General features: G+C 58.4%; 2 protein-coding genes across 5 annotated transcripts; one reads left to right on the forward strand and one right to left on the reverse strand.

Annotated features, from left to right (window-relative positions):
* Positions 1 to 207: 207 nt before the first annotated feature.
* On the reverse strand, positions 208 to 11,281 carry LOC128944812 (cationic amino acid transporter 2-like). Its single transcript, XM_054288262.1, has 15 exons — positions 11,276 to 11,281; positions 10,152 to 10,550; positions 5,028 to 5,433; positions 4,772 to 4,927; positions 4,347 to 4,515; positions 3,956 to 4,092; positions 3,372 to 3,594; positions 2,780 to 2,916; positions 2,349 to 2,451; positions 2,111 to 2,253; positions 1,632 to 1,798; positions 1,012 to 1,120; positions 698 to 763; positions 342 to 479; positions 208 to 248 (listed from the first exon to the last, which is right to left on the reverse strand). The coding sequence occupies exons 1-15, from the start codon at positions 11,279 to 11,281 to the stop codon at positions 208 to 210; spliced, it is 2,400 nt and encodes a 799-aa protein (XP_054144237.1).
* ANXA6 (annexin A6) lies at positions 10,348 to 26,266 on the forward strand. Of its 4 annotated transcripts, none has more exons than XM_054288000.1 (26): positions 10,348 to 10,457; positions 12,786 to 12,844; positions 15,360 to 15,444; positions 15,691 to 15,785; positions 15,944 to 16,057; positions 16,164 to 16,254; positions 16,368 to 16,447; positions 16,524 to 16,580; positions 16,728 to 16,821; positions 16,904 to 16,999; positions 17,247 to 17,305; positions 17,561 to 17,683; positions 17,860 to 17,918; positions 18,345 to 18,420; positions 19,307 to 19,388; positions 19,614 to 19,708; positions 20,128 to 20,241; positions 20,648 to 20,738; positions 21,123 to 21,202; positions 21,397 to 21,450; positions 23,223 to 23,240; positions 24,012 to 24,108; positions 24,414 to 24,509; positions 24,791 to 24,849; positions 25,555 to 25,677; positions 25,954 to 26,266. In XM_054288000.1, the coding sequence occupies exons 2-26, from the start codon at positions 12,827 to 12,829 to the stop codon at positions 26,011 to 26,013; spliced, it is 2,016 nt and encodes a 671-aa protein (XP_054143975.1). In that variant the 5' UTR covers positions 10,348 to 10,457; positions 12,786 to 12,826; the 3' UTR covers positions 26,014 to 26,266. The 4 variants fall into 4 exon arrangements, with proteins under 4 accessions (XP_054143975.1, XP_054143977.1, XP_054143978.1 ...); XM_054288001.1 differs by lacking the exon at positions 10,348 to 10,457 and adding an exon at positions 10,825 to 10,895; XM_054288002.1 differs by lacking the exon at positions 23,223 to 23,240.

Here is a 26,266-nt window from a genome sequence, read left to right on the forward strand (position 1 = left end):
AGAGCCCCACAGGCAGATCCTGCGTGGGACGTGGAAGAATGTGCCCGACTCTGGGAAAGGGGACACTGGGAACTGAGGAGGAGGAATAAATGAGTGCAGAAAAGGACTTGCACACTCTGAAGGGGGAAAGCCTGGACCAGGCAGTACCTTGGCAGTCATGGGGGGGATGATAGCAGCTCAGGCTGGGTGCCCAGGTGAAATGGAGGGTCAGGGCAGCACAAGAGGCCTCTCCACCTCATTGTGAGCAGCTGAAGGAACAGGGTGGGCAAGGGGCCTGTGGGGGGCTGCAGGGAAAGGTTTCAAAGGAAAAAAAAACCACAAAAACACTCCCCAGTAACAACAGCAAAACCACTTGTGTGCTTTATCCTCTCCAAACAGAACTCTGTCTGCAGGGGCTCGCTGTGAGGATTTGGGGTGCTCAGGGAGGTTCACCAGACTCGGGGCAGCAGCTCCTGCAGCTCTGGCAGGGCTGGGCCCCTCTGTGGGACAGGAGCCACAGCCCAAGGGGCTTCCCTGGGCACAGGCACAAGATGGAGGGAGCCAGGCCCTTCCCTGCCCCTGGGCGCAGGGTGGAGGGAGCCAGGCACTCAGGAACTGGCCATCCCCTTTCATTGCCCCGGAGCAGATGGGCACAGGGCAGTGCCACGGGGCTCCAGGGGCACCTCCCTGGCTCTGCTTTGGGGCAGCTCCTGAGGACCTGTCCCTTCAGGCCAGGGGCTCTCAGTGCTGTGCCAGATCCCATAGCCAAAGTAAATGAGGAAACCTGGGAAAGGGCAGAATAGGGTGTGAATGGGCTGCTTCTCTTCCTTCCCCTCCCAGCCACCAAGCGCTGGCCCCTTCCTTTGGGCCACATTTCAGAGGACACGGTGCTCCCACCACTGCCGGACATCAAGGGTCAGCATCTCCTCCCTCCCCACCACTGCTCAGAGCAACATTGGTGCCTCAAACCACCAGCCCTCCCCCCAGAGGGGCTGGAGGCAGCTCCGCGGCCTCGGGAGGGGCCGTGCTCACCCGCGGCCATCCAGAGCAGGTACCGCAGCCAGGGGGCCGCGCTGAGCCGGGCCAGCAGCACAGCGTTGGTGGAGATGCTGAGGAGAGGCAGGAAGGGCAGGCAGGGAACCTGCAGGGTAAATTCCACAGCTAAATGCAGCTCTTTGTTGCTCTGGCTGGTTGTCCACAGGCAAGGGGAAGCCCAGCCTGGCTGTGAGGCTCAGAGATCCAAGCTGGGGCTGCAGCCTGTGCTGGAGAGGGATGCTTGGGAGGGTGTTTTGGTTGACAGGTCCTACACTGGGGCAGGAGGTACTGCAGGATTTGAGGTGAGAGGCAACAAAGCACTCATAAAAGTAAGCCAAGGTGTTAAGGCCAGTATCTTTTTACTGAAGAGCAGCCCTGGTTCCTCAGCTGGGAGATGCTCCTTCAGCCCATGGAGGGAAGAACCCTCATGGTCCCTATGGAAAACCCCATGAGCCACATGCTGCCTCCAGCAGTGCCTCATTAATGTGGATGCAGCAAAGATGTGCCTGACCTGCAGCTGAGGGAACAGCCCCAAATGGCCCTTTCCTCACAGGGCTGCAGCACCTGCCTGCTCTCTGTGCCCCAGGTACATCCTGAGGGTTGGGCTGGGTGCTCACCACGAAGGATGCCTTGTCCTGGCTCTGAGGCTGCCTCCAGATGAGAAGAGCTGCTGCCAGGATCCCCAGGAGAGACAGGGCCAGGGCTGTGATGCACCAGGCACCCCCAGCCCGCAGGCAGGGCAGCCCAGCAGAGCTCACCCAGCCCAGGGCACAGGCCAGGGCAGCTGCAGAGGGAGAACAGTGTCAGGGCAGCTCCCCTGGGCTGTGCCATCCCTCTGCCAGGCTGCCATGGGGGACAAATGACAACTGGGGGACACGGCTGGGTGGCTTCTCATGGTGGGTTTGGCTTTTCTCTCCCTCTGGGAGGTTTCCTGAAGTCCCATTGGGGCAGTGGGATGAGGGCTGGAAGGAGCCGTGCAGCCCCTGCATCTGCTGCTGGGTGGTTTCCACCAGGCCAGCCCTTGCTATGGCAGGGATGTCCCCCCTGGGTCCCCCAGGCCAGCTCCCTTAGAGCCCATCCATCATCCCAGACACACCTGCAGCTGCCAGAGCCCAGACCACCAGGGCAGAGGAGCGCGGGGTGGGATGGGGGGGTGACTGCACCAGGTGGTTCCACCATGGCTGCACAGCTGGGACCTTCCCCACAGGAGGGTCCCGAGCGCTGGGCTCAGGCCGGTACCTGAGGAGCAGACACTGGGTGTCAGTGCACACAAACCTGCACCTGCCCTGTCCCAGAAGCTGGCTGAGCCCTGTCCCCTGTCCCAGCAGTCTCACCTGAGCAGCAGCACACAGGCAGCCACCATGGAGTAGGCCAGCAGTGTGCCAATGGACATGGTGTCAACCAGGGCTTTCAGGTCGAAGAGAAGGGCCAGGAGAGCTGGGGAGAGGAGAAGCCCTTTCAGCCTCTGAGCAGAGCTGGCAGTGCTGCTGTGCCCACCTCAGTTCATATTCTCCTGACTCCCACTGCAACACAACCTCAGTGGACTGGTGGTGCTTTGGTCACTAGCACAAAGCATCCTGTCACCTCCTGCCTGGCGGTGCAGAGAGGCTGGGACTCCATCAAGGCCAAATGGTCCTCACCCACCGTGAGGAGATTTGTCTCTGGGTGAAGAGACAAGGCTCAAACAGCTGCACTAAAGCTAGAGGGAAGGAGGACACCCACCAAAGCCTGCTCACAGCTGAGGGTGACCCAAGCACTCACCCACCTGCCACTGCCCCCGACACCAGAGTTGCCACCACCGGGCACTGACGGCGACTGACTTGGGCCAGAGGCTGGAAGAGGAGCCCGTCCCGAGCCATTGCATACAGGATCCTTGGCATGGGGAACATGGAGCCCAGGAGGCTGCATGAGACAGGGGAAGACACGGGGGAGAAGAGGGGAGGAATGCAGGAGGTGCCATCCTGCCTTTTGCCCCTCCAAGGGAGCTCCCATTCATCTGTATGGCCCATAACCTTCTCAAGACCATCTAACAACATCATCACCTTCCTCACCATCAGATGAGGGACAGTGTCAGGGAAGAGATGTCTGCAGTCACCTGTGCATGCCAGAACACCCCAGCTCATCCTTGTGGACATGGTGCCACCTGGCCACTTCCTTCAGTGGCATGCCAAGGGCTTTGGCTGCTCTCCCTGATCAGGAAGGGCCAGGGTGGGAACATCCTTGTGTGGAAGGGATTTTAATCAAGCAGGAAAGGCAAGGAGGAATTCAGGAGGGAGGGGTTGGGGATATCTCCTGGATGTGTTCAGCTCCAGTAGCTGCTCTGAAACACAGAAATGCCATCAGAGGATGCCCCTCACCTGGTGGTCAGGGCACACAGTGACCCCACAGCCACAGCATACTTTGCACTGCTCCAGCCAATGTACTCAAAAGCCACTGGCAGAGGGCTCGTGGTGTCCAGCAGGTAGTAGGGCATCATCAGGGTGAGGGCAGCAGACACCCCAAAGTAGGCCAGGAAGCAGATGAGGAGGGAGAGAATGATGCCCATGGGGATGGATCTCTGCGGGTCCCTCACTTCTTCCCCTGGGGAGAACAAGCTCAGCTGTAGGAACAGAGGCTCATTTAATGTGCATGGCAGGCTAAGAGCCCAGCACAGGCTGGAGAGAAGATCCCATATCCCCCCAAGAGAGGACACAGAGACCTTCTAGCAAGGACCACTGGATGTTCTGGGCCCCAGGGATATTGGGATAGAGAACGTCTCTGCTCCAGGATTAGCCCAGACATTCCACGAGGACTCAGGAAAGGCAGGAGAGGGTGGCTGCAGCACAGAGCTGGGAATGTGCCCAATTCCCAGCCTCACACCAGTTCCCAGCACTGTGGGGACAGTCACTGCCAGCCCACCCTGCAGGGAGGGTCCCACCAGCAGCACCCCCACCCCAGTTACCTGTGGTAGCAATGCAGTCAAACCCAACAAAGGCATAGAAACAGGCAGAGGCTCCAGCCAAGGTGCCAGTGAAGCCATAGGGCATGAAGCCTCCCACCCCAAAGGCACTGGTGATGTTGTCAGCCATGGACTGGTTCCTGGGGAGGAGGAAGAAGAGCCAGGCAGTGCAGAGGGGTCAGTGCAAAGAGGTCCCAGGATGGGGTCAAGCTGAACATCCAACCCCCTCAACCCACAGCATCAACCCAGCAGGGCTTTGACTCTTTGGCACATTGCCAACAGGGAGAAACAGAGAAAGTGGTGTCTCCTGGGATAAAACTGTGTCTCCTGGCATAAAGCACTGACTCCCCACCCCACTCTGAAGGCAGCACAGGGAGAGTGAAGCCCCTCATACCCAGCCTCCTGGGCAGCGGTCTGTGGCAGGTCGTCCTCCCTGAGCCTCCAGTTGCTCATGTGGCCTTTGATGAAGCCACTCACTGTGACAAAGAGCAGGACGAGCACATTGAGAGCTGTGAAGGCTTTGTTGACCATGGTGGACTCCTTCACTCCAAAGCAAAGAAGCGCTGGAGAATAAAAAATCAGAACTGGATGAGGTCCTGGATGACATCAGGGTAGACATTCCTGGGGAGGGTGGAAAAGGGGGGCAGTGGTAAATTCAGGACAACTTGCAGATTTCCCCAGATTCCCTTTCCATTCCCCATTCTTTGCTCAGGGAAATGGCAAAGCCATCAGAGGGGTCAGCCCCATCCTGAAGAGCCCACAGTGGGGTGAGGAGCTCATCCTACCTGATGGAGGGTGGCACAGGGGGAAGCATCCTACCTGCCAGCAGGACCACCAGGCCAGCAGCAAAGGCATCTGGGTGCTCTGCCAGCCCCACAGAGGTCATGGCTGCATGAGCACCCAAAAACCTCCCCATCCTCTTGCCGAGGAGCTGGTCAAAGGTAGCGCTCCAGGCCCGGGCAACGCTGGCAGTACCTGGGGAGAGGGGATGGCTGTGGTCTGGTCCTGTGAGGTCTCAAAGGACACCCAGCAAAGCCACCAACACATGGTGAGGAAGATCAGGAGGGCCTTGTACCGATGACAGAGGACAGCAGCAGGTTCCATCCAGCCAGGAAGGCGCAGAGCTCACCCACTGTCACGTAGCTGTACAGGTAGGCAGAGCCAGCCAGGGGCACTCGGGCCCCCAGCTCGGCGTAGCACAGCCCTGCCAGGGCAGACACCACGGCTGCAATCAGGAAAGAGAGCACGATGCTCGGGCCAGAGCTGCTCTTGGCCACCTCCCCTGCCAGGACGTAGACCCCAGCCCCCAGCGTGCTGCCCACCCCCAGCGCAGCCAGGTCCAGGGGCGAGAGGCAGCGGCGCAGGCTGGAGCCCCCCGGGCCGGCCGGGACTCGCTTCCTGCGGGACAGCAGCCGGGGAACGGAGCGCAGCCGGCCCCAGCACGGCACCTGCAGGACGGGAGAGCGGCAGCAGTGAGGGCACTGCTGCCACACTGTGTGCTGCCACTCTGTGTGCTGCCACACTGTGTGCTGCCCCACTGTCTGCTGCCACACTCTGTGCTGCCACACTGTCTGCTGCCACTCTGTGTGCTGCCACACTCTGTGCTGCCACACTGCTGCCACACTGTGTGCTGCCACACTGTCTGCTGCCACTCTGTGTGCTGCCACACTCTGTGCTGCCACACTGCTGCCACACTGTGTGCTGCCACACTGTGTGCTGCCACACTGTCTGCTGCCACACTGTGTGCTGCCACACTGCTGCCACACTGTCTGCTGCCACACTGTGTGCTGCCACACTGTCTGCTGCCACACTGTGTGCTGCCACACTGCTGCCACACTGTCTGCTGCCACACTGTGTGCTGCCACACTGCTGCCACACTGTCTGCTGCCACACTGTCTGCTGCCACTCTGTGTGCTGCCACACTGCTGCCACACTGTGTGCTGCCACACTGTGTGCTGCCACACTGCTGCCACACTGTCTGCTGCCACACTGTCTGCTGCCACACTGTCTGCTGCCACACTGTGTGCTGCCCCACTGTGTGCTGCCCCACTGTTTTCTGCCCCACTGCTGCCCCACTGTTTTGCAGAAATAAACAAAACTCCACAACTTTTGTGAAAGTTGTAAAGCTGGAATGTTTGTTACAGCGCTGGACACATGTGGGAATCATTCCTTTAAAATGACATGTGTACTTCTGGGAACTTCAAGTCCCTTTTTATCCCCTCTCAAATACACATGCATACAATTTCACAATAGGTTCATACAGATTAATTTTTACGAATTTCGCATGGCATTTGCAGCTAGTTCTTCTTTATCAGAAAGAATTCCTAGGTCAGGTTGACCTGCTCTCACAGCAGTCTCTCTGTCTCTCTCTATCACCTTCTGTCTCCCCCCCTTCATCTCTGTTTCCACTGAAGCAGTTTCTCTGAGCCCAGGCTTTTGCAGTCAGGCTACACAGCAAGCTACACACTTAAAGATGTACATTCCACCTAAATCAAAATGGATTTATACCCAGGAAAATTTCTATTCTGCCTCACCCACTGACCACCCTGATGTGACACAAACCCAGACTCAGTGGTGGCCTTGCAGGTCCCACCATCCCCAGTGCTCCTGCACTCGCTGGGTGCTGCCTGCTCTCTGTCCCTGCCAGTAAAACAGCCCATTTTGGAGCAGATTTGGGGCTCAAGCAGCTGTGCTGCTCTCTCATCCCCAGTGACAAATGCAGCTATGCATGTCCAATTTGTGAGAGGGGATAAGGACACGTGTTTGACCCCCCTGCCAGCTCAGAAGGTCCTGTTGCTCCAGCAGCCTCCTCAGCAGGGATGCACAGTCAGGATTATCCCAGCTTTGACACTGAAACTATTTGAAATACAGAACCCATGCCAGACAAGGAAGGATGGGAGATGCTCTGCTCCTGGAAATTGCCTTGAAGTGCACCAGGAAGGACCCACCTGCTCAGCTGGAGATGCTCCCCCAGCACCTGTAATTGTGGGTCAATGGCACAGCTCAGGGAGAGACTCAACCTGTGCAGTAATGCTTTAGTTTCTGGGGGCACCAATGGGGATGTCAGCCTGGCAGAAACCCCAAATTGTGCGACATCTGTGCTTGGAGGAAGCTGTGCTTGGTATGCCATGCCTGGGATTTATGTGCCTTCCCCCACCCTGCACATCCTTTCCCAGGAGCTCCAGGTCTGCACAACCTGCCTCCACATCCCATGGTGCTGCCAGGACCTCCAGGTCACCCCACAGCAAAGCAAAGCCGTGCCACACACTCCAAATGCCATCATCTGCTCCTTCCATGGGGGGACACCCCGGGCAGTGGCACATCCCTGGGGCACAGGGGACAGGCGATCCCTGCTGTGGCCTGGAACTGGAGGGGACAGGGACAGCCCTGCCCGCAGCCAGACCCGCAGGATGAGCCCTTCCTGGTGTCGCAGGGAGCTCCAATGCCCAGGACAATGCTGTGCCCTGGGGGTGAGGAGGAGCCGCCCCCAGCATCTCTCCCCCTCTGCACAGCCCCGGTCCCGCCCAGGACACCAAGCCCCGGCGATTTTCCCTTCTCCTGCAAACGAAAGACTCACCGCAGCCATCCTTTGCTCCAGAACGAGCTGCTGAGGACAGGGAGCACCAGGAATGCCCCCCTGAGGCTGTCCCCTTAAATCCCTTCTGGGAGCACCCTGGCCCTCCCTCTGCTGACCACCGCTCCGGGCTGCACAATGGGAAATCTATGCAGAAATATTTTTCCCACAACGCCTTCCAAATCATACACACAGCCTGCAATGCTAATAGGCTCAGAGGTATTATTGAGGGGGTTTAATTCACTTTTCCAAGCTCCCTGGGCAAGTGGAAAGGGGAACTCTTTCCCTCTGTCCCCGCTCCTTGCACCAGGACCCACATCTCAGTCTGTGGAGCTGCTTTTGGAGGAGATTCAGGCAGAGAGGAGCAGTATCAAGGCTGGGTTGGGGTTTAGGGGTGCACATCTCAGTCTGTGGAGCTGCTTTTGGAGGAGATTCAGGCAGAGAGGAGCAGTATCAAGGCTGGGTTGGGGTTTAGGGGTGTGTGCTCCTACAGCTATGACTGAGCCCAGCAGCCCCTGGGGGACACAGAAGGATGTGAAATGGATTGCAGCAGCAAGGCACAGGAGCACAGACCCAGCTCCATGGGATGTCTGCAGCAAAATGTCCAGCTGAAACTCCCCAAAGAGAAATCCTGGGGCTGCTTGCACTTTCCTGGGATCTGGGCATCCCTGGGGTGCAGCTCACAGGGGCTGAGCAGAGGAGGGCAAGCAGGGCAGGGGTAAATCCAGGCTGGGCCTAGATGAGGGCACAGGGCTGTGTGGATGGGGGTCCCAGGTGAGGTCCCTGGGGCCAGTGAGGCACATGAGTGTCCTTGGGCACCAGCACAGCTGCTCTGCACGGCTGCACCAGGCAAGGAGAGGCCATGGAGGAGGTGATGGGGTGACCTGCTTGGTCATCAGCATCCTGGGAGAAGAAGACCAAGCCTGGGCTCTGAGGAGGTGTTTTGGTGTGAAGAACTAACTTTGATTTTATTGTAGATAGTGTTCAGGTTGAGTCTGCTTACAGTATTTTGAGATAAAAACTCTCAGGCTGTGGCTCAGCCCATCCTCTGGCTTTCAGCTTGCAAGGAGCAGAGGAAGGGAGTGGGAGCCATGGAGGAGCAAAGCAAGGAAGGATCCAGAGCATCCAAAGCATAGATGTACCCTCTGTCCTGGCTCTGTGGGGCAACCCCATATCCAGAGACCCTGTGAGCACCTCTGGGGCAGGGGGGCTCAGCACACAAGCCAGGGAGAGCAGGGCTGTTGTCCCACACTGCAGCACAGCCTGAACAAAGCCGTGCTTGTCTCCCACGCCATCTCACATGAGCGAGGTCTCCAGATACCAGTGCCAGCCCGGGGGAACATTGCTCTGAGGGGAAAACAGGGCAGGAAGGAGCAGCCAGTGCTGGGAGGCCGTGAGGGTCTCACGCTGCCAGGGGAGCACAGCCCTGGGGCTGCATGCCAGCCATCCTGGGGGCTGTGCTGCCCCACACAGGCAGGGCTGAGCAGCTCAGCTGCCTTGAAACCCCAGAGAGATGCTCAAGCCGGTGGGTACTGTTGCAGACTACTTTTATGAAAAATCCTTTCCTTAAGATTTTTCCTCCTGAGAAGCTGAGAGGCCTCAGGAACAAAATGTAAACATTGATTATCTGCTGCTGTGGAATGCAACAGGTAGATCTTTGATTGGCCCATGTTGGATGTTTGTAATTAATGGCCAATCACAGTCAACTGGCTCGGACAGAGAGAGCCAGGCCACAAACCTTTGTTATCATTCCTTCCTATTCTATTCTTAGCCAGCCTTCTGATGAAACCTTTCCTTCTATTCGTTTAATATAGTATAGTTTTAATGTAATATATATCATAAAATAATAAATCAAGCCTTCTGAAACATAGAGTAAGATCCTCATCTCTTCCCTCATCCAAGAAACCCTGTGAACACGGTCACAGGGTACCACCAGGGCTGGGATGCCTGGAAGGTTACACACCAGCAGCCTTCAGCATCCCCAGGAGTCCCTTGGGGTTTTCTGCTCTGGCTGGTGTCACACAGCACCGCCCGTGGCTCCTGGGACGCCCCGCCAGCTCCTCCAGCCCTGCCACTGGCTGGGTGGTGGCAAAGAAGGTTAAACGTGGGTGAGGCGGGGAAGGAAACGGCCTCAGGGCAGTGCAGGCAGCGGTACAGCCTGCCAGGAGCATCCTGGAGAGCCTCAGCCTGCATCTCATCCCTGTCTGCAGCACGGCAAGAGAAGATTGGGGGCAAAGCCAGCTCATCATTCCAGCCCGGGTCCTGCCCCGTGGGTGCTCATTGCAGAGCCTTGGTCAGTACCTCCCTCCTGAAGCGGGTCCTGGGGGACCAAGGTCAGGCCGTTTGTCCCTCCTCAGACTCCTGCAGAGGGTCAGGGACAGACATTTCCCAGCCATGAGCAGGGAAGGGGTGATTTGGGATGATTTGGGGTGATTTGGTGCGGGAGGAGGTGGCTGGCTGGCGGCAGGGCCGGGAGGCACTGGGGTACCCTGCGCCTGGCAGGAAACCACAGCTGGGGGGACAGGAGGGTGACATTTCCTTGCGCTGAAATGCAACCACCGGCATTGCCTGGCAGTGTGCGTGTGGCACCGAGCCACCGCTGCTGGCACAGCGCCCCGCACACACCAGCGGGGCTCTGTGCCAGGAGACCCCCATTCCCCACAGCAGGGCGACTTTGCGGGTGACACCGGGCGCCGTCGCACCGCGGGTGATTTTGCGGGTGATTTTGCGGGGGTGACATTGCGCGCCGCGGGCTGAGCTCTGGCACGGCACCGGGGGTGGGATGTGGCCGCGGCAGGCGGGGACAGGGGGCGGTGACGCTGTGGCCGTGAGGAAACAGCTGCTGGCCAAGGACGAGCGCTCGGCCCCGCGCACAGCCCGAGCGCGGCCGCGGCTCCTGCGAGCGCACCCGGCGAGAGCTCCGCGCTGCCGGTCAGTGCCCGCCCGGGCCGGGGCACCGCGGCTGCGGGGCGGGGGTGCGGGGCGGGGTGCCCGACCGGGACGGGCACTTTTTACCGCAATGGCCTGGGGGGAGGAAAGTCGTGGAAAGCCTTGGCTGGGCTGGGCGGTGAGCTGCGCAAGGGGAGGCTCCATCCAAGGGGTGGCTGTAGGGGGAATCCCTGCGGTTTTTGTTTTTATGAAAAATCTTTCCTTCCTGGCAAACCGCGGGGGCTGCTGTGCTGCCGGGGCTGCTTTTGAGGTGGGGGCTGCGGGCCCCGCTGGGTGTGTCCCGGCCGGGATGCGCCTCAGTCCGTGCGGGCTTTGGTGCTGCGGCGGCTGCGGAACCGCCCATCCCTCCTGCCCTCCTTCCAGCGGGATCCAGGCTGGGGAGGGATCCCCCTGCCTTGGTACCCACCAAGCTGTGCACTGGTAAAGGCAGGCCACAGCAGCCCCGGGGCCCGGAGCTCCGCAAGGCCTGGGAGCTTTTGGCAGTGGGGTGGGGCGGGCATTTTGGGGAAGCCCTGCAGGAGGATGGTCCGGTATTTATAACCCGGGGAAGCTCCCTTTGCTCCAGGACAGGGGGTGGCGGGGTGCTGGGTGTTGTGGCTCTATGCTGGGGGAGCCCCCCAAGCCAGTCGGGCTCTTGGGGTGCAGCCCTGAGCTCACAGCTCTGGGGGGGCTTTGGGGAGCCTGGAGGGGTGCACTGCTGGCAAAACAAGCTTCCACAGAGGCTGTGTGCATCACTCAGGATTTCCCACGGGATCCCCATAACCCACATGTCTCGGTTGTTGGGTGGGGGGCAGGTGTACCCCCATGCTGCCCGATGGACGGGCTGTGTTTGTGCGGGGATTTTCGCGGGGCTGCTCTCCCGGGATCCGCGCAGGTGTCACCAGCAGCGGGGACAGGGACGGGACACTACAAGGACAGCTCGGGGACTGGGTGTGGTCGGCGATTCCCCAGCGCTGCCGAGATGAGCTGGGTGTTCTCAGCCCCGCTGCCGCATGGATGGAGTGAGGGAGCGGGGCTGGGCCATGCTGGGATTTCCCCATGCCCAGGAGGTTTCACAGGCTCCAGAGGGGCATTACCAGGCTGCTTGTGCCGGGTGGGACCCCTTGGCACCCACCCAGCATCCGCAGTGCGGCCCCACTGCCTGCGGGACGTGTGGGGCTGTCCCCGGGCAGCAACACGGGAAGGGGCGAGGCTCACACCCTCCCCGGCTGGAGGGAAAGGGGAGGTGAAAGCAGCTCCGCGCTTCTGCAAAACTCTCTCCCCTCAGGCACGGAGCCTGTGGGTGCTTTTGGAAGCTCCCTGTGCCCAGGCAGGGACACCCAGCTGCACAGATGGTTGTGGGGCTGGGGTCTCCCCTTGCATGGGAGCCCCCGCAGGGATGTGCAGCCAAGGCATGGGAAGTTCATGTGATTTCTCCTGCCCGCTCCATGGCATGAAACCGAACTCCTGTGGGTCAGAAATCCCCCGGGGTGGCCCTGCTCTGCTCTGCTCTGCATTTTTCTGCGACGTGTCTCAGAGGGAGGGTGAAGGAGCCAGGCGGGGCCTCAGCTGACGCTCAGCGGTTCATTCATGGCCGGGCTCCATTTTCCAGCTGTTTTTCTCCCTCTACCAGCTTCTTCTGGAGCAAATGGCGCTGCTGGGGGACTTTCTCTGGGAGAGTGGGGAGAGCCCACACAGCAGTGGGTTGCAGTTATAAATGGTGCTGGTGTTAGAAAACAACCTGCGAGTTACCCTGGAAACCCAGCTGTGTTTCTTGGTCTCCAAGGATGTGTGGGACTGGTGGTGGCCTTGATGGCTGCACAGAAACTCAGATAACAGCTCTGGGGATGTTGTGGGGGCTGCCCAGCACCACGAGACAAGGAAATGTCCCCAGCAGCTGCTGAAGCTGGAATGGCCCCAGGGTTTGGGGCTGCAGGGGAGCAGAAGGGACATTGAGGGGTGCAGGGAGAAGGCCCAGCCCTGCAGAGGATGCTCGGCCTGTTTCCACGTATTCAGCACATTTTTCTCCTCTGGTTTCTCTTGGTACTGACAGGAAACTGTGCAGGCTCTGCTCTGTCCCTGGCCTGTGGGGTGCCCTCAGCGCCAGATTCCAAAGGCTCAGTAACCACAGGGTGGCTGTGCAAAGCCAGCAATGCCCCTCTCCCTGCTCCATCCTGCAGCACCTGGCAGTGCTCTCCCCTCTCCCTGCTCCATCCACGGCAGTGCTCTCCCATGGGCACCACCCCCAGGAGGGAGCAAACCCTCCCTTGACTCACCCAGCCTGCAGAGAGGGGCCTTGGCTCACACTGACCTCTCTGTTCCCTTCCACAGCTCCTCCCTGCCCTCACGCCAGTGATTTCCAGCTTTGAACCATGGCACCCCAAGGAAAGGTAAGGGTGACCTCCCCAGGGCGGGGCTGGGCCCAGGGCAGCCCCCAGGGCTGGGGCAGTGTCTCCAGCAGCAGCAGCAGGGATGGGGTGACGTGCATGGACACCGTGCTGCCCAGAGCCTGTTTACATTCCTGCCTCTCCAGCCAGTGCTGTCTGGATGTGATGCAGATGGGGGAAGTGCTGGGCTGGGGAGCAGGGACAGCAAGGAGCAAAAATCCTTTTGGGACCACAGTGGGATGGGGAAGAGAAGCGGGGCCATGGGAAGGGGAGGAGAGGAGATGTTGCACTGGGGATTTGGGCATTTGATGGAGAAAACTCCTGCCTGAGCATGCTGCAAGGCATGCAGCCCTGTTTGGGCCTTTCCCCTCTCCCAGCCTGGATTATTTCCCACTCCGGGCTGGTGCAGTGTGGCAGCTGTGTGAGCAGGTGCTCCCCTGCAGCCAGGAAAACATCTCGGTGTGGGTGGAAGCCCTGCCTCGATGGGCAGGCGTGGCTGGCTCGGTGCAGCCTGCCTGCTGCCAGGGGAGGAGTCCCAGCCCAGAGCCTCCTTCTGCTCTGCTGGGGCCAGGCTCTGCTTCCCATCCCCTGGAGAAATCCAGCAATCATTCCCTCCAACCTTACTGCCCAAAGCTTCCTGCCCAGCTAAGGCAGTGGTTGCTCTGGGTGGGGAAACTGAGGCACAGTGCAGCATTTTCCTGCAGCAGCCCAGGACCCCGAGCAGCCATGGGGTGGGAGAGAGCAAAGCCACGCTGGGAATTTCGCTTCCACCCTCCTGGCCCCAGTGTGGCTTATTTTTAGCTGGGAGGTCCGGGACAGGCCAGGATGACTCAGAGGCTGGAGGAGGGGAGGCAGGAGGCCCCTGGCAGCTGAAACAGCACGGAAAGGGGGAAGGGGGTATGAGGAGTATGCAGTGGCCAGGATGCTGTTTCCATCCCAGCTGATGTTCCCACACTTGCCTGGGGCTCATTCCCACACAGAATGCAGGGAGTGTGGGGTGATGCAGAGCACTGAGCTCCTGCCTCAGTTTCCCTTGCTCCAGCAAGGCAGGCAGCTCATGCTTTGATGGCTCAGCAGGCAGGAACACAGCCCTGCTCTTCCTCTCCATTTAACCAAAGCCAACATCTCGACTTCCCAATACCCTCCAGCCACCTTGTCCACTCCTGCTGCCTCCAGGCACCTCTGCCTTGCAATTTATTTCCATGCCTGTAAGGCATGTGTGTGGGAGCAGCTTGTGCCAAGCCAGGAGGGTCTGGGAGCTGCTGGGAAGTGGGGCTAAATCCAGCTCTCCTGATGAATCACCTGCAATACGATCTGTCCCGTGCCTGCCTGGTTCCCTGGAAGGGCAGCATCTCCTCTTGGGGACACCAGTGCCAGCAGCTCCTCCCAGGAGGGCCTGTGGGATGTGCTCAGCTTCTCTCTGGAGAACAGGAGGAGAGAGGCTGGTTTGTTTGTGAAGGTGCTGGGGGCATGTGCAGCAGAGCTGCTGTGACATTGGGATGGGAGCCAGGAGAGCTGCCCTGAGTCCATCTCCTTGGGATCATTCCTGGAGGCACTTCCTGGGTCAGGGACATTGATGCCCATCTTCTCTGAGGATATGTTGGCTTTAGTTGTCCATGCTGGCAGCAGGCCTGGGCCCTTGTGCAGCTCCTGAGATCTTCAGGAAGCCGTGCAGCAGATCCTGAGCAGATGAGCCCAGGGAGGTGCACAGACCCAGCTGGCACAAGCAGAGCCAAGGGAGGATGCTCAGTTTCCCAGAGTGCTGACACAGCTGACAGCCCCAGCTCAGCTCCCAGCCCTCCTGTTTGTCAGCATGACAGCTAAAGAAATGCTGCCGCTCAGTTCTCCCCACTCTGTGCCTCTGGTGGGGATGTATCCCAGTTCCTCATGTGGGGCCAGGATGGTTTCACCTCTGCTTTCACCCAGGGGGATGCTGATCTCATTCAGGCTCCCATGGTGTGAATTCCCTGAACAATGCTGACCTGGGAAGGGGGATTTTGGTCCCTGCTTTTTCCTGAGGTCTCTGGAGGTGTCATTCCTGGCCAGTCTGGATGTGGCTGAAGAGCAGATAGAAGTGGCTCATATCAACCCCCAGGATCCCTCAGGCTCTCAGGAAAGCCTTTCCCAGTACCCAGGGTCTCTGCTCCAGCCCCTTGGATCAGCCTGGGCCCCACGGCAGTGCATGGTGGAGCAGGACACGCTGTTGGCAGCTCTGGTGCTTCCCAGAGTTTTCCATTTAGAAGCCCATTTGTGCCTGTAATTTTGTCTCATCCTCAGCATCCAAAGTGGTTCCTTGCTTGCAACGGGCAGTGGAAAATTAATTCCCTCTGTAGGGAGAGTAAACAGGAAAGGGAACAACTGCAGAGGAAAACAACTGTTTATGTCTGAGCTTGAGCTTTGCCTTGGGCAACCTGAGCATAATGGATCTGACCTCACTCCTGCTCAGCTTCAATTTCTCCTTCTCCATCCCTCTGGGGCTGCTCCTTCCTCTTGTACCTTCTCTCCTCCTTTCCCACAGGTCTACAGGGGCTCAGTGAAGGATTTCCAGGGCTTTGATGCCAACCAGGATGCAGAGGCCTTGTACAATGCCATGAAGGGATTTGGTATGGATGCTCCTCAGACTGTCCTAGGGCTACCCCTGGTGTCCCTTTTTCCTTGGTGTCCCTTTCTCCCTGGTTGACCCTTGCATCGCTGGGTGTCCTGCATCCCTTCCCCTCTCAGCTGGCTGACTCTCCTGGTTTCCTCTCCTCCCTGGAGCCAGCTTGGCTCTGCTTGTCCTCCCAGCCCCAGCTCCAGAGCAGCTCTGAGCACAGCAGGCTGGCTGTGGTGACTCCTGGCTCTCCCCACAGGCAGTGACAAGGAGGCCATCCTCGACCTCATCACCTCCAGGAGCAACAAGCAGCGGGTGGAGATCTGCCAGGCCTACAAGTCCCTCTATGGGAAGGTAAAGCCAGGAGCACCCCCTGCCCCTTGGCCCCACTGCAAACACAAGTGGCTGTGGCTGCCACCCCCCAGCCCATGCAGGGGCCCAGCACTCCCTGGAGCCACTCAGAGATGCTGTGGAGCAGAGGATCCCCCAGCCCCTTTCTGCCCCTCCACCAGGACCTGATTGCAGACCTGAAGTACGAGCTGACGGGGAAGTTTGAGCGGCTGATCGTGAGCCTGATGCGGCCCCCAGCCTATGGAGATGCCAAAGAGATCAAAGATGCCATCTCGGTGAGGAAGGGGTGGGCACCCTCCCAGGGGTGGGCACGCTGCCCAGGGCCCCTCTGAGGGCACCCCAGCCAGCCCAGGGCTCATGGGGCTGTGTCTCTGCCCGCAGGGTGTCGGCACAGATGAGAAGTGCCTCATTGAGATCCTCGCCTCCCGCACCAACCAGGAGATCCATGACCTGGTGGCTGCCTACAAAGATGGTGAGGGCTGAGAAAGGGAAGGGGCTGCCCCATGTCCTCTTGGGCCACAAAAAGGGCAGAAGTGAAGGGATCCAGGTCTTCAGGTCTGACCTCTTCCCTTCCTTTTCCACCAGCCTATGGGAGAGACCTGGAAGCTGACATAGTTGGAGACACATCAGGCCACTTCAAGAAGATGCTTGTTGTTCTGCTTCAGGTATGTCCATCCGTCCGGCATCTGCAGGTGGTGGGTGCCTGTGCCCTGCAGGGCTGAGCCCATCTCTGTCCCACAGGGTGCCAGGGAAGAGGATGATGTGGTGAGCGAGGACTTGGTGGAGCAGGATGCCAAGGTGAGCCCTGGTGGGTCGCTCTGATAGGTGGTATCTGGGCAGGGATGGGGCTGGTGCACTGGGACATCTGGATTTAGGCTGCAAAAGGTGGGTGGGTACCAAAGGAGCACCCTGAGTCAGGCTGTGCCACCTTCCCCATCCCACCAGGACCTGCTGGAAGCTGGGGAGCTGAAATGGGGCACAGATGAGGCCCAGTTCATCTTCATCCTTGGCCGGAGGAGCAGGCAGCATCTCCGCCTGGGTGAGCATCACCTGCGAGCTCAGGGTGGGCCTGAAGGTGCCTTGGCAGCTCCTCCAGGCATCTCCTTGCTCTCATCCCACAGTCTTTGATGAATATCTGAAGATTGCTGGGAAGCCCATTGAGAGGAGCATCCGGGGGGAGCTCTCTGGTGACTTTGAGAAGCTGATGTTGGCCGTGGGTAAGCCAGCCCCACATGGGGATCCTGCAGAAACACAGCACTGCCCTTCCTGGGCTGGGAGGGCTCAGCACAGGGGCCAGCGGGGTCAGGGCTGTGGCTGTACCTGGGATCAGGGAGCTCAGGGAGGCTCCTTTAGGATGGGTGGGGATGCTGGATGTGGTTCCCATGGGGTGTGGGTGCTCAGAGGTTGGGGGCACTAGTGAAGCTGGCTGCTGGCATCCCTCACCACACCTCAATTTCCCTGCAGTGAAGTGCATCAGGAGCAAAGCAGAGTATTTTGCTGAAAGGCTCTACAAGGCCATGAAGGTGAGTGTATTTCCCCTTATCTACAGGTCCCCAGCATTGCAGGGTCCCCTTGCCACGGGGTGCTGCTGGAGAGCAGGGTGACACAGGTCCATGAAGGCAGGACTTAGGTGACCTGGGGTCTCTGCCCTTCCCTCCAAAGGAGTTATTCCTTCAGAGCCAGGGCTGGGTATAAATCAGATAGAAGGTCCAACATGTGATGGGCTGAGCAGAGTTGCTTGGCTATCCCAGGCCTGATGTGGGGCTGGTCCATTGCAGGGTCTGGGCACCAGGGACAACACGCTGATCCGCATCATGGTGTCGCGCAGCGAGATCGACATGCTGGACATCCGGGAGGTGTTCAGGACCAAGTATGAGAAATCTCTCTACAACATGATAAAGGTAAGTGCTGGGGGTCCCTGCTCACCAAGCAGCTGCTGCTGCTGGCTCCCTCATGATGCCAGCGCCCCTGGGAGGGCTGTGCTGGGTTCAGGTAGACCCCTCTCCATGAGCCCATCCCATGGCACTACCTTGTTTTTACCTACTGCATGGTCCTCTGTCTCCATCTGCTTTTCCAGGAGGACACGTCTGGGGAGTACAAGAAGGCTCTGCTGAAGCTGTGTGGAGGGGACGATGAGTAAGACCCCCTGTCACCCCCTTTTGTCCCTCTTTGTTCCCTTGGTGCTGGGTACAACATCTGGGTCAGAGCCTGGTGGAGCACCTGGACCAGCAGCACCCACAGTGACTGTGGTTTGGTACAGGGGGCCCTGTGGCCCCTGTGCATGGCCAGCCACAATGTCATGGTCCCTCCTTGGCACATGGGAGCCCTGCAGGGCAGGGCCAAACCCCTGGAGGGAGGATGCTCTGGTGGGGGAGGTTGGGATTCACCACACATTTCCTCCCATTCCCACCCATCCAGCCCCACAGCAAGCACCTGGTTCCTGCCCCTGTGCCCAGTGGATACAAAACACCCCTCGTGGAGGAGCAGGACAGGGTGAGGGGGGCTGCTGGCAGGTGCAGGGCCCCATGGCTCACTGTCCCCTGTCCTTGCCCTCCGTTGCAGTGCTGCAGGTGAGTTCTTCCCCGAGGCGGCGCAGGTGGCCTATCGGATGTGGGAGCTTAGTGCGGTCAAAGTAGAGGTCAGCACCCACCCCCTGCACCCCTGTGTGCTGCCTGCCAGCTTGGGACCCCCTGGCTGCTCCTCTCTGCCATGGGGCACAGCCAGCCCCACTCCTCTGCTCTGACTCTCGCTCCCCGGCTTCTCTCGGTGCCATTCTCTGGTTTTGGGGTACGAGGTTGGCAGGATGGAACCGTGGCAGGGCTGGCTGCCCCCCCGAGGGCTCCACTAACCCCCTCCTCTCTCTGAGGCCTTCCTCCCTTGGGGCAGTGGGTCCTGCATGTCTCTGCAATGCATCACATGCAGCCCTGGCTCCAGTGCCCACCAAAGAACTCCTGCCCCCCGTGGCAGCCCAGAGCTGGCCAGGGCATGGCTGCATATGGGGAGTGGCAACATGCATGCAGCTGAAACTCCCACAAAAGGGTGCTCTGGGATGTGCAGAAAATACACCCTGAGCCCTACATGAACACTGTGAGGATGGAGATGTGTTTGGAGCATAGGGACACAGGAGGATAGAACTGTAGGGCAGGAGTGGGCAACCTTTTAGTGACTCCTCCTCTGTCTCTCAGTGACATGGCCAGCCCAGGCTGAGATGTTCCAGGCTAGGGCAGGCAGGTGTAACACTGGGCAGGACACTGAGGCTCCAGGGACTGTCTGTTGCTGTCCTCTTCCTGCACTCTGCTGGTCTGGCTATGGTTTGCCCCTTAATGGAAGGGGTGACGGTGGTGGGGAGATCCTCACTGATCCCCAGGTGCTTGCACTAACACAGAACCTGCTTTGGCCTCAGCTTGCTGGGTGGCACCTTCCCTCCTCTCCATCCCTCCTTCTCTCCATCTCTCCATCCCTTCATCCCTTCCTCCTTCCCTCTCATCCTGAGGGTGACCATGACCCCCTCTCTGCATCCACAGCTGCGAGGAACCGTGCAGCCTGCAGGAGACTTCAATGACGATGGTGATGCACAGGTGCTGAGGAAGGCCATGAAGGGCCTGGGTAAGTGGGGACCGTGCCTTTGGGCCCTTCCTGCTGCTCCTCAGCAGCTCCTGGGGCACAGAATCCACCCTGACCCACACAGAGCTGCATGGACGCCCCAGGGGGAATAGAGACTGTGGGAGTTCTCCCTTCCCTGCCTACCCAGCTTGTAGGGGTGGTGATGTGCCTGTGATCAGGGGTGACACGGTGACATACTGACACAGTGTGGCTCTGCTGTCCTTGCAGGCACGGATGAAGGAGCCATCATAGAGGTGGTGACCAAGAGGAGCAACGCCCAGAGGCAACAGATCATAAAGGCTTACAAGGCTCATTATGGCAGGGTATTGCAGCCTCCATCCCACCCTGCTTCCTCCTGCCCACATCCTGCCCCCTCCCACATGGAGATCAGCCCCTCACTGGAAGGAATCCTGCCCAGGGAGCAGTGGGCAGCTGGGGCACACCCACATGCCCTGGCATGGCTCTCCCAAGGAAAACAGTTGTCACAGCAGCCTCCCACTCTGGGTGCCCCACCAGCCCAAGCGAGGGTGTCCCTTCTCCTTTGCTTGCTGCTCTGCACAGAGAACTCCAGAGCAAGAATCTCCCCAGAGCCACCCAAATATGTGACTTCAAACTGCCCCAAGGGTTTTCACACATGTCTCCAATCCCTTACCTCTCTTCCCCTTTTTTTTCTCTCATGTTGCCTCAACTGGTCCATCCCTGCAGAAGCAGCTGGGGACTGACCCCTCAAATGCTTTTGCAGGACCTGTTGGCAGACCTGAAGTCTGAGCTGTCTGGCAGCTTGGCCAAGCTGATCCTCGGGCTGATGCTGACGCCGGCTCAGTACGATGCCAAGCAGCTGAGGAAGGCTGTGGAGGTAATTGTCACACTGCTGGTGGCCCAGGGTGGTAATGCCACAGCTTCACGTGCCCCAGGGTCTCTCTCTTATGGAGAAGAAAAGATCAGAAAGCTCCAGGACAAAGACCTGGTCTGCACTCAAGACTTGCATGCCTCTTTGCAGCCCAGCGTGCTCAGCCAGCTGGTAGGGGCCATGGTAGGGGCAAACCAGTGACATGCACTGCTATCCACCGGTCACACCAGCTGGGACCCCACCAGCAGTGTACTTGCACACTTCCATGTTGATTCCTACCAGCCCATTTGCTGGGCATAGACTTTTGCCACATGGTTTCTGGACCCCTCCTTGCCTGGCACTGCAGGGCAGTGCCATCCTGTCCCCATTTGGTGTTGGCACCTGCAGCACCCACCATGGCTCTCTCTTCCAGGGGGCTGGCACAGATGAGAGCGTCCTCATCGAAATCATGGCCACGCGGAACAACCAGGAGATCAGGGCTATCAATGAGGCCTATCAGGAAGGTAGGGCACAGGAGGGACAGGGGAGCACCCAGGTTCTGGGCACAGAGCACCCTGTGCAAGGTCCTTTCAGAGCCCAGGCAAAGTTTTGTCTCTGGGTTGGGTCTATGGCTTGGTCCTCGCCTCTCTCCATCTCATGGTGACATGCCCCAGCTCTGCCATCAATGTCTCCTTCCCTGAGGGCTCTTTCACAGTGATCCTATTTCCTCCAGAGTACCTGGAGAAGAGGCTGTGCTTATGCTCAGGGCATTAGAGCTGCTGGGGTGATCCCCTCTTCCCTTGAATTCAGCATCTGCTTCAGCCATGCTTCCCATGGGGACCATGAGCACAACAGGCACTGGTGGGTGGGAATCTGAGCTGCAGGGCTCAGCCATCCCTTCTCCACAGCCTACCACAAGAGCCTGGAAGATGACCTGAGCTCTGACACATCGGGGCATTTCAAGAGGATTCTCGTCTCCCTGGCTCTGGTAAGAGCAGCTCTCACTGGGAATTCTCCTCTCCCTGCCACAGGCAGTGCTGGGGGTCTGGAAGGAGTGGCTGGAGAGACACAGCATCCCTGCCTGGCTGGGCAGCGCTGCTGGACTGTCTGCCACCCCCTCACGTGGGGCTCTCCCAGGAGATGTCCCCTCTCCATCTCCATGATTTTTGTATCCAACCACAGGGCAACCGCGACGAAGGACCAGAGAACCTCACCCAGGCACACGAAGATGCCAAGGTAAGACCCATACTGGCAGTGCTCTCATGGGCTTTGCATTAAAAAAAAGGAGAGGATGTTGCATGCCCTGGTCTGGAACTGACAATCTCAGGGAAGTAAATGCTGCTGGGCCAGGGTGTCTGTGAACTGCAGGAGGAGATGCCAGGTGAAATGACACCCTTGGAGGTAAAGCTCCCATTCCTGATTCCTGAAGCTCTGCTGCTCCGTGCATGGGGATAGCAGCCCCAGGGAGTTCCCCTGCTGTAGGCTGCAGAGCTGCCACTCTGGGGTTCAGCAGCACACACTGATGCTAAAATTTGGTTCTTGAGCTTCAAAGGCAGCTTTGGGCTGGTCTGTAGGAGCCACCCATGTCTGTGTGTTGTGCAGGGGGCAGCCCTGACACACTGGGGTGCTCCAAACCCTTCCTGGTGTGGTGAGACAACTGGAGGGGGGAGGCTGAGCAGCCAGAAGCAGTGCAGGGAGGTGTAGGGACCATTCCCTGGCTGAGCTCCTGGTCCCAGGAGACCTGTGGCCCACGGGCTGTGTCCCCTGGCCCCCTGCTCCTCAGGGCTGCATCTTTTCTATAAGGGGATGGGAAGATCTGTGCAGGGTCCAACCTGAGACCTTGCTTGGCTGTGCTGTGTCAGCACTGGATGTTCCAATGCACAGGAGAGCAGCACAGCATTCCCAGCAGGGCTGCCACCAGCAGAGGGAGTGGATGCTGTGCTGCCTGTGTGCCTGTCCATGCACTGCCTTCACCCTGTCACGCTCTCTGCCTGTGTCCCTGTCTGTGCACTGCTTGCACCCTGTCACACTCTGCCTGTACCTCTGTCCATGCACTGCCTGCACCCTGCCACCCTCTCTGCTTGTACTTCTGCTCCTGCCTTTTTGGGACTACCTAAAAACAGAGGCCAGACAAAATTAAGGGAATAAAAAGCAGTTATGTTTATTGAAGGGCCTTCAGGTACGTTTTGGGGCTACACCCAAAATGTATGACAGGTCACAGGTTTTCATAGTTTTATAAGTTTGCTCCATTTGCATATTAGCGGTTAATATTCCAATTACAGCTTCAGGTAATGAAGTCATTTACCCCAAGTTCGCTCCCCCTCAGCTCCCTTTTGTTTACATTTCTTGGGGCCTGAGACAATAAGGTGTCCTTGATTCCCAGGCCTAGAGAGGAATTGTTTTGTCTGACTAAAATGGGAAAGCAGCAGATAATGGAGTTTAACTCTATATGGAGTTTAGAGTTATACACTAAGGCACTGCAGGATTACAAATATATGTAAAATATAAAAGCTAAAATCCAAAGGCATCACTGCCCATTCACTGTCTGCACCCCCACTGCATGTTCTGCTGCTCACCTCCCCCTGCTGCACAGAGAGAGCCAGGGATGACATGCACAGGGACAAGCCAGCCAGGTGGCACCTGACCTGGCACCACGCTGTGTTCTGTCAGCACAGCTGCCCTTCCCCTCATCCCACTGGCAGAGGTGGGCTGGTGGGAGCCAGCCTAAAGCCAGGCAAGGATGCTCCAATAGAAGCAATAGGCTGGCACCCAAGCTCCAGGGCTGGGGGATTCACTTTGTTTGGCAAAGAGCACCTTCCCAAGGTCCTGGTGTAGAGGCCAAACTGGAGGAGGACACAGGTCCTGCTCATGGGGAAGCAGGGGACCTGGGGACAGGTAGTTTGAAGGGATTTTGCTAGACTTCCCTTGCTCTGTCAGGGAGTTATAAAAGTTGAGCAGCACCTTCTGACCCTTCTGACCCTGTCTTCCTGTCTCTCTCTCTCCACCAGGTTGTTGCTGAGACCCTGGTGAGTGCCTGCCTTTTGCTCCTCACCCTTCTGCACGTTTGAAGGGATGCTGCAGCCCTGGGGTGCAGGGCTGGGGCTGGGAATTGCAGCCCCACAAGCCAGGCCTTTCTGACCCCATGGGCTGTGCTCACTGGCTTGGGACTCCTGCATCAGGATGGGGGACAAGGGGACAGATGGGACCTGCAATGAGGGCACTTCCCTGCAGTGTGGGGCAGGAGAGGGAGAAAGGCACCTGCCCTGCCCCTGGGGACTGAGCCTGCCTGCTGCCTGCATGTGGGACCTGTGTTCCAGGCACTGTGGGACTCAGGGCTGCCTTCCCTGGCTCCCCAAAAGTGGGAACTGGGGAAGGGAGTGACTTTCTCCTGCAATGGCCTAATGGATGAGATGAGCACAGCCTCCCACTGATGCCCACAGAGGAATGGAAGCCATTTCATTCATAGGCAGCACTGCTGTGGCCCAGAGTGGTTTCTGGATCTGGCAGCCCTGAAACATCTTCCACAAAGGACAAAAAAGTCTTAACCATGAGTATTGCAGAGCTTTTTCCATAAAAAACTGGAAAATATCCTTTTTTAGAGATAATCTGTGAGTGTGCAGCTTCACACCCATGCAGAGGAAATGCCTTTTTTAGGGGGAAAAATCCTCAGCTATTTTCCTGCTCATAATGTCTTTACAAAAGGGTTTCCAGTCAGGACTGGCTGTCCCAGGAAGAGCTTTTTGACACCTGTGTCCCTCTTTGCTATGTCTCCATGTTCACTCTTTGTTCTCTCCCAGAAACTTGCTGATGTGTCCAGCAATGACTCCAGCGACTCCCTGGAGACCCGATTCCTCAGCATCCTCTGCACCCGCAGCTACCCCCACCTCCGCAGAGGTAGGATCCCATTTCTCCATCAGCTGCAGCACCAGTGCTTGGATTTGGGCTGGGTGGGAGATGGGGAGATGGGGGTCCCCTCAAGGCTGAGGGTGAGCCCTGTCTCCCCAGCTGTGGTGGGCATGAGGCAGTGGAAAGAGATGGTATGGCCTGGCATTTGAGGTGGCCTGTTGAAGTCACCCAAGCCTGCTCTGGTCCCACCTGGTCCAGAAGTCTCCAGAGCTGAGGCTCCAGTCTCTGGGGTGCCCAGAGCTGGGCTGGAGCACCTCAGCAGTGACCCCTTCTTTCTTCTCCCCCATGGCCAGTGTTCCAGGAGTTCATCAAGATGACCAACCACGACGTGGAGCACGCCATCAAGAAGCGGATGTCGGGAGATGTCCGTGACGCCTTCGTGGCCATCGGTCAGTGCTGCCTCTGCACAGGGCTCAGAGGGCAGGCAGCCCCTCCAGCTGGCACTGCCAAGGCAGGGGGGCAGAGATTCCTGCTGGGAATCTCCATGCTGGGCCATGGAGACTCCACTGGGGCATGGGGTTGGGGCACTTATGGGGTCCCTAGAGAGGGCCAGGCCTGCACCCTTGTACCAAGGAGGGCTTGTGGCTGAGACAGTGCTGCCACAGCTCCTTGCTGTGCTGTGTCCCCTGGGTGCCATGAACCCCCTTTCTGTCCCCTCTGTGTGTCGCAGTCCGGAGTGTGAAGAACAAGCCGGCTTTCTTTGCTGACAAGCTCTACAAGTCCATGAAGGTGAGGACAGAACCTCCTGGGGCTGGGCTGGGCTCCTTTGGGACTGTGCTTTAACCCATGGAAGGGATGGGGTTTGTCCTCTGGCTGTCCCTGAGGGAGTAGGGAGGGCTGGGCTCAAACCAACATCTGGGGGTATCAGGAGATGTGTCAGGATGATGTCTTGCTGGCAGCAAGTCCAGCATATGTCCAAGGAGAGATCATAGAACAGTTAGGGTTGGAAGGGACCTTTAAAGGTTTCATCTAGTCCAATTCCCTGCAATAAGCAGGGATGTCTTCAAGACTATCTAAGGCCCCACCAACCTGAATGTTTCTGTAGAGAGGAGACCCACCACCTTTCTGGGCAACTTGTGCCAGTTTCACCACCCTCACTGTAAAAAATTCCTTCCTTGTAACTAGTCTGAATCTTCCCTTTTAACTTAAAACTATCACCCCTTTTCTTATCACTACATTCACTGCTAAAAAGCTTGTCCCCATCTTTCTAAAGCCCCTTTTAAGTATTAAGAGATTGCAATAAGGTCTCTCCAGAGCATTCTCATCTTCAGGCTGAACAACCCCAGTTCCCTCAGCCTTTCCTCACAGGAGAGGTGTTCCAGACTCATATTTGTGGCCTTCCTGTGGGCCACAGCTTGGACTGTGCTGGAGATGCCAGGAGCACCTGTGAGCCCCAGTCCCTGCAGGGCTTTTTGTTGAAGCTCTCCCTTGCAGGGTGCAGGCACAGATGAGAGGACCCTGACCCGGATCATGATTTCTCGGAGCGAGATTGACCTGTTCAACATCCGGGGCGAGTTCATAGACCTGTTTGACAAATCACTGCACCACATGATTGAGGTGAGGGGACAGGGACATCCCTTCCTGGCACATCACCTTGTCTGGCTGAGTCCTGGCCCTGAGCCATGAGCGGCACAAGGGCTGAGCATCACCCGGGCAGGGGGAACCTGCACCCAGCAGCCCCAGGGTTGGCTGGTCTGGGCGTAGAGAGGATGTGCTGGCATCTTCCACTGCTGCAGGGCTGCCTGCAGGGTGTGCAGGACATGGAGCTGCGCCCAGCACCTGGAACCAGGCTTGCCCAGGGCTGGTTCTCTGACACAGCTCTCCCTCTTGCAGAAGGACACCTCTGGCGACTACCGCAAGGCTCTGCTGGCCCTGTGTGGTGGGGAGGACTAGGTGGCACCTGGGGCCCTTTGTGTCTGAGCCAGCACACAGCCACTGCCTTGATGTCACCGCAGCTTCGGGGGCTTCAGGGGACACTCAGTCCCCTCCGGAGAACAGCTCACTTTGCGCTGGAAAGCAGCACCACATTGCAAGCGGGGGAGTCTCGGGGAGGGGAGCAGAGGGGTCTGGGTAGGGAGATTGTCTGTCTTGAAGCAAAATAATTCATACCTGAACATGCCACTAAACCAAAGAATTTACCCAGATG

Source organism: Melozone crissalis, unplaced genomic scaffold, assembly GCF_028551555.1.
Source record: "Melozone crissalis strain CALT ecotype California unplaced genomic scaffold, PUWL_Pcris_2 ptg000061l_1, whole genome shotgun sequence".
In the NCBI taxonomy this organism is placed as follows: domain Eukaryota; kingdom Metazoa; phylum Chordata; class Aves; order Passeriformes; family Passerellidae; genus Melozone; species Melozone crissalis.

What these genes read in the sequence shown, in the direction of transcription:
- ANXA6 (XM_054288000.1), top strand. An exon ending in ACAAGTCCCTCTATGGGAAG is followed by an intron (nt 15,786 to 15,943) that starts GTAAAGCCAGGA and finishes CCCCTCCACCAG; the next exon opens with GACCTGATTGCAGACCTGAA. An exon ending in CAGGCAGCATCTCCGCCTGG is followed by an intron (nt 16,822 to 16,903) that starts GTGAGCATCACC and finishes CTCATCCCACAG; the next exon opens with TCTTTGATGAATATCTGAAG.
- LOC128944812 (XM_054288262.1), bottom strand. An exon ending in AGGACAAGGCATCCTTCGTG is followed by an intron (nt 1,121 to 1,631) that starts GTGAGCACCCAG and finishes TTTACCCTGCAG; the next exon opens with GTTCCCTGCCTGCCCTTCCT. An exon ending in CCTGCTCTGGATGGCCGCGG is followed by an intron (nt 764 to 1,011) that starts GTGAGCACGGCC and finishes GCCCTTTCCCAG; the next exon opens with GTTTCCTCATTTACTTTGGC.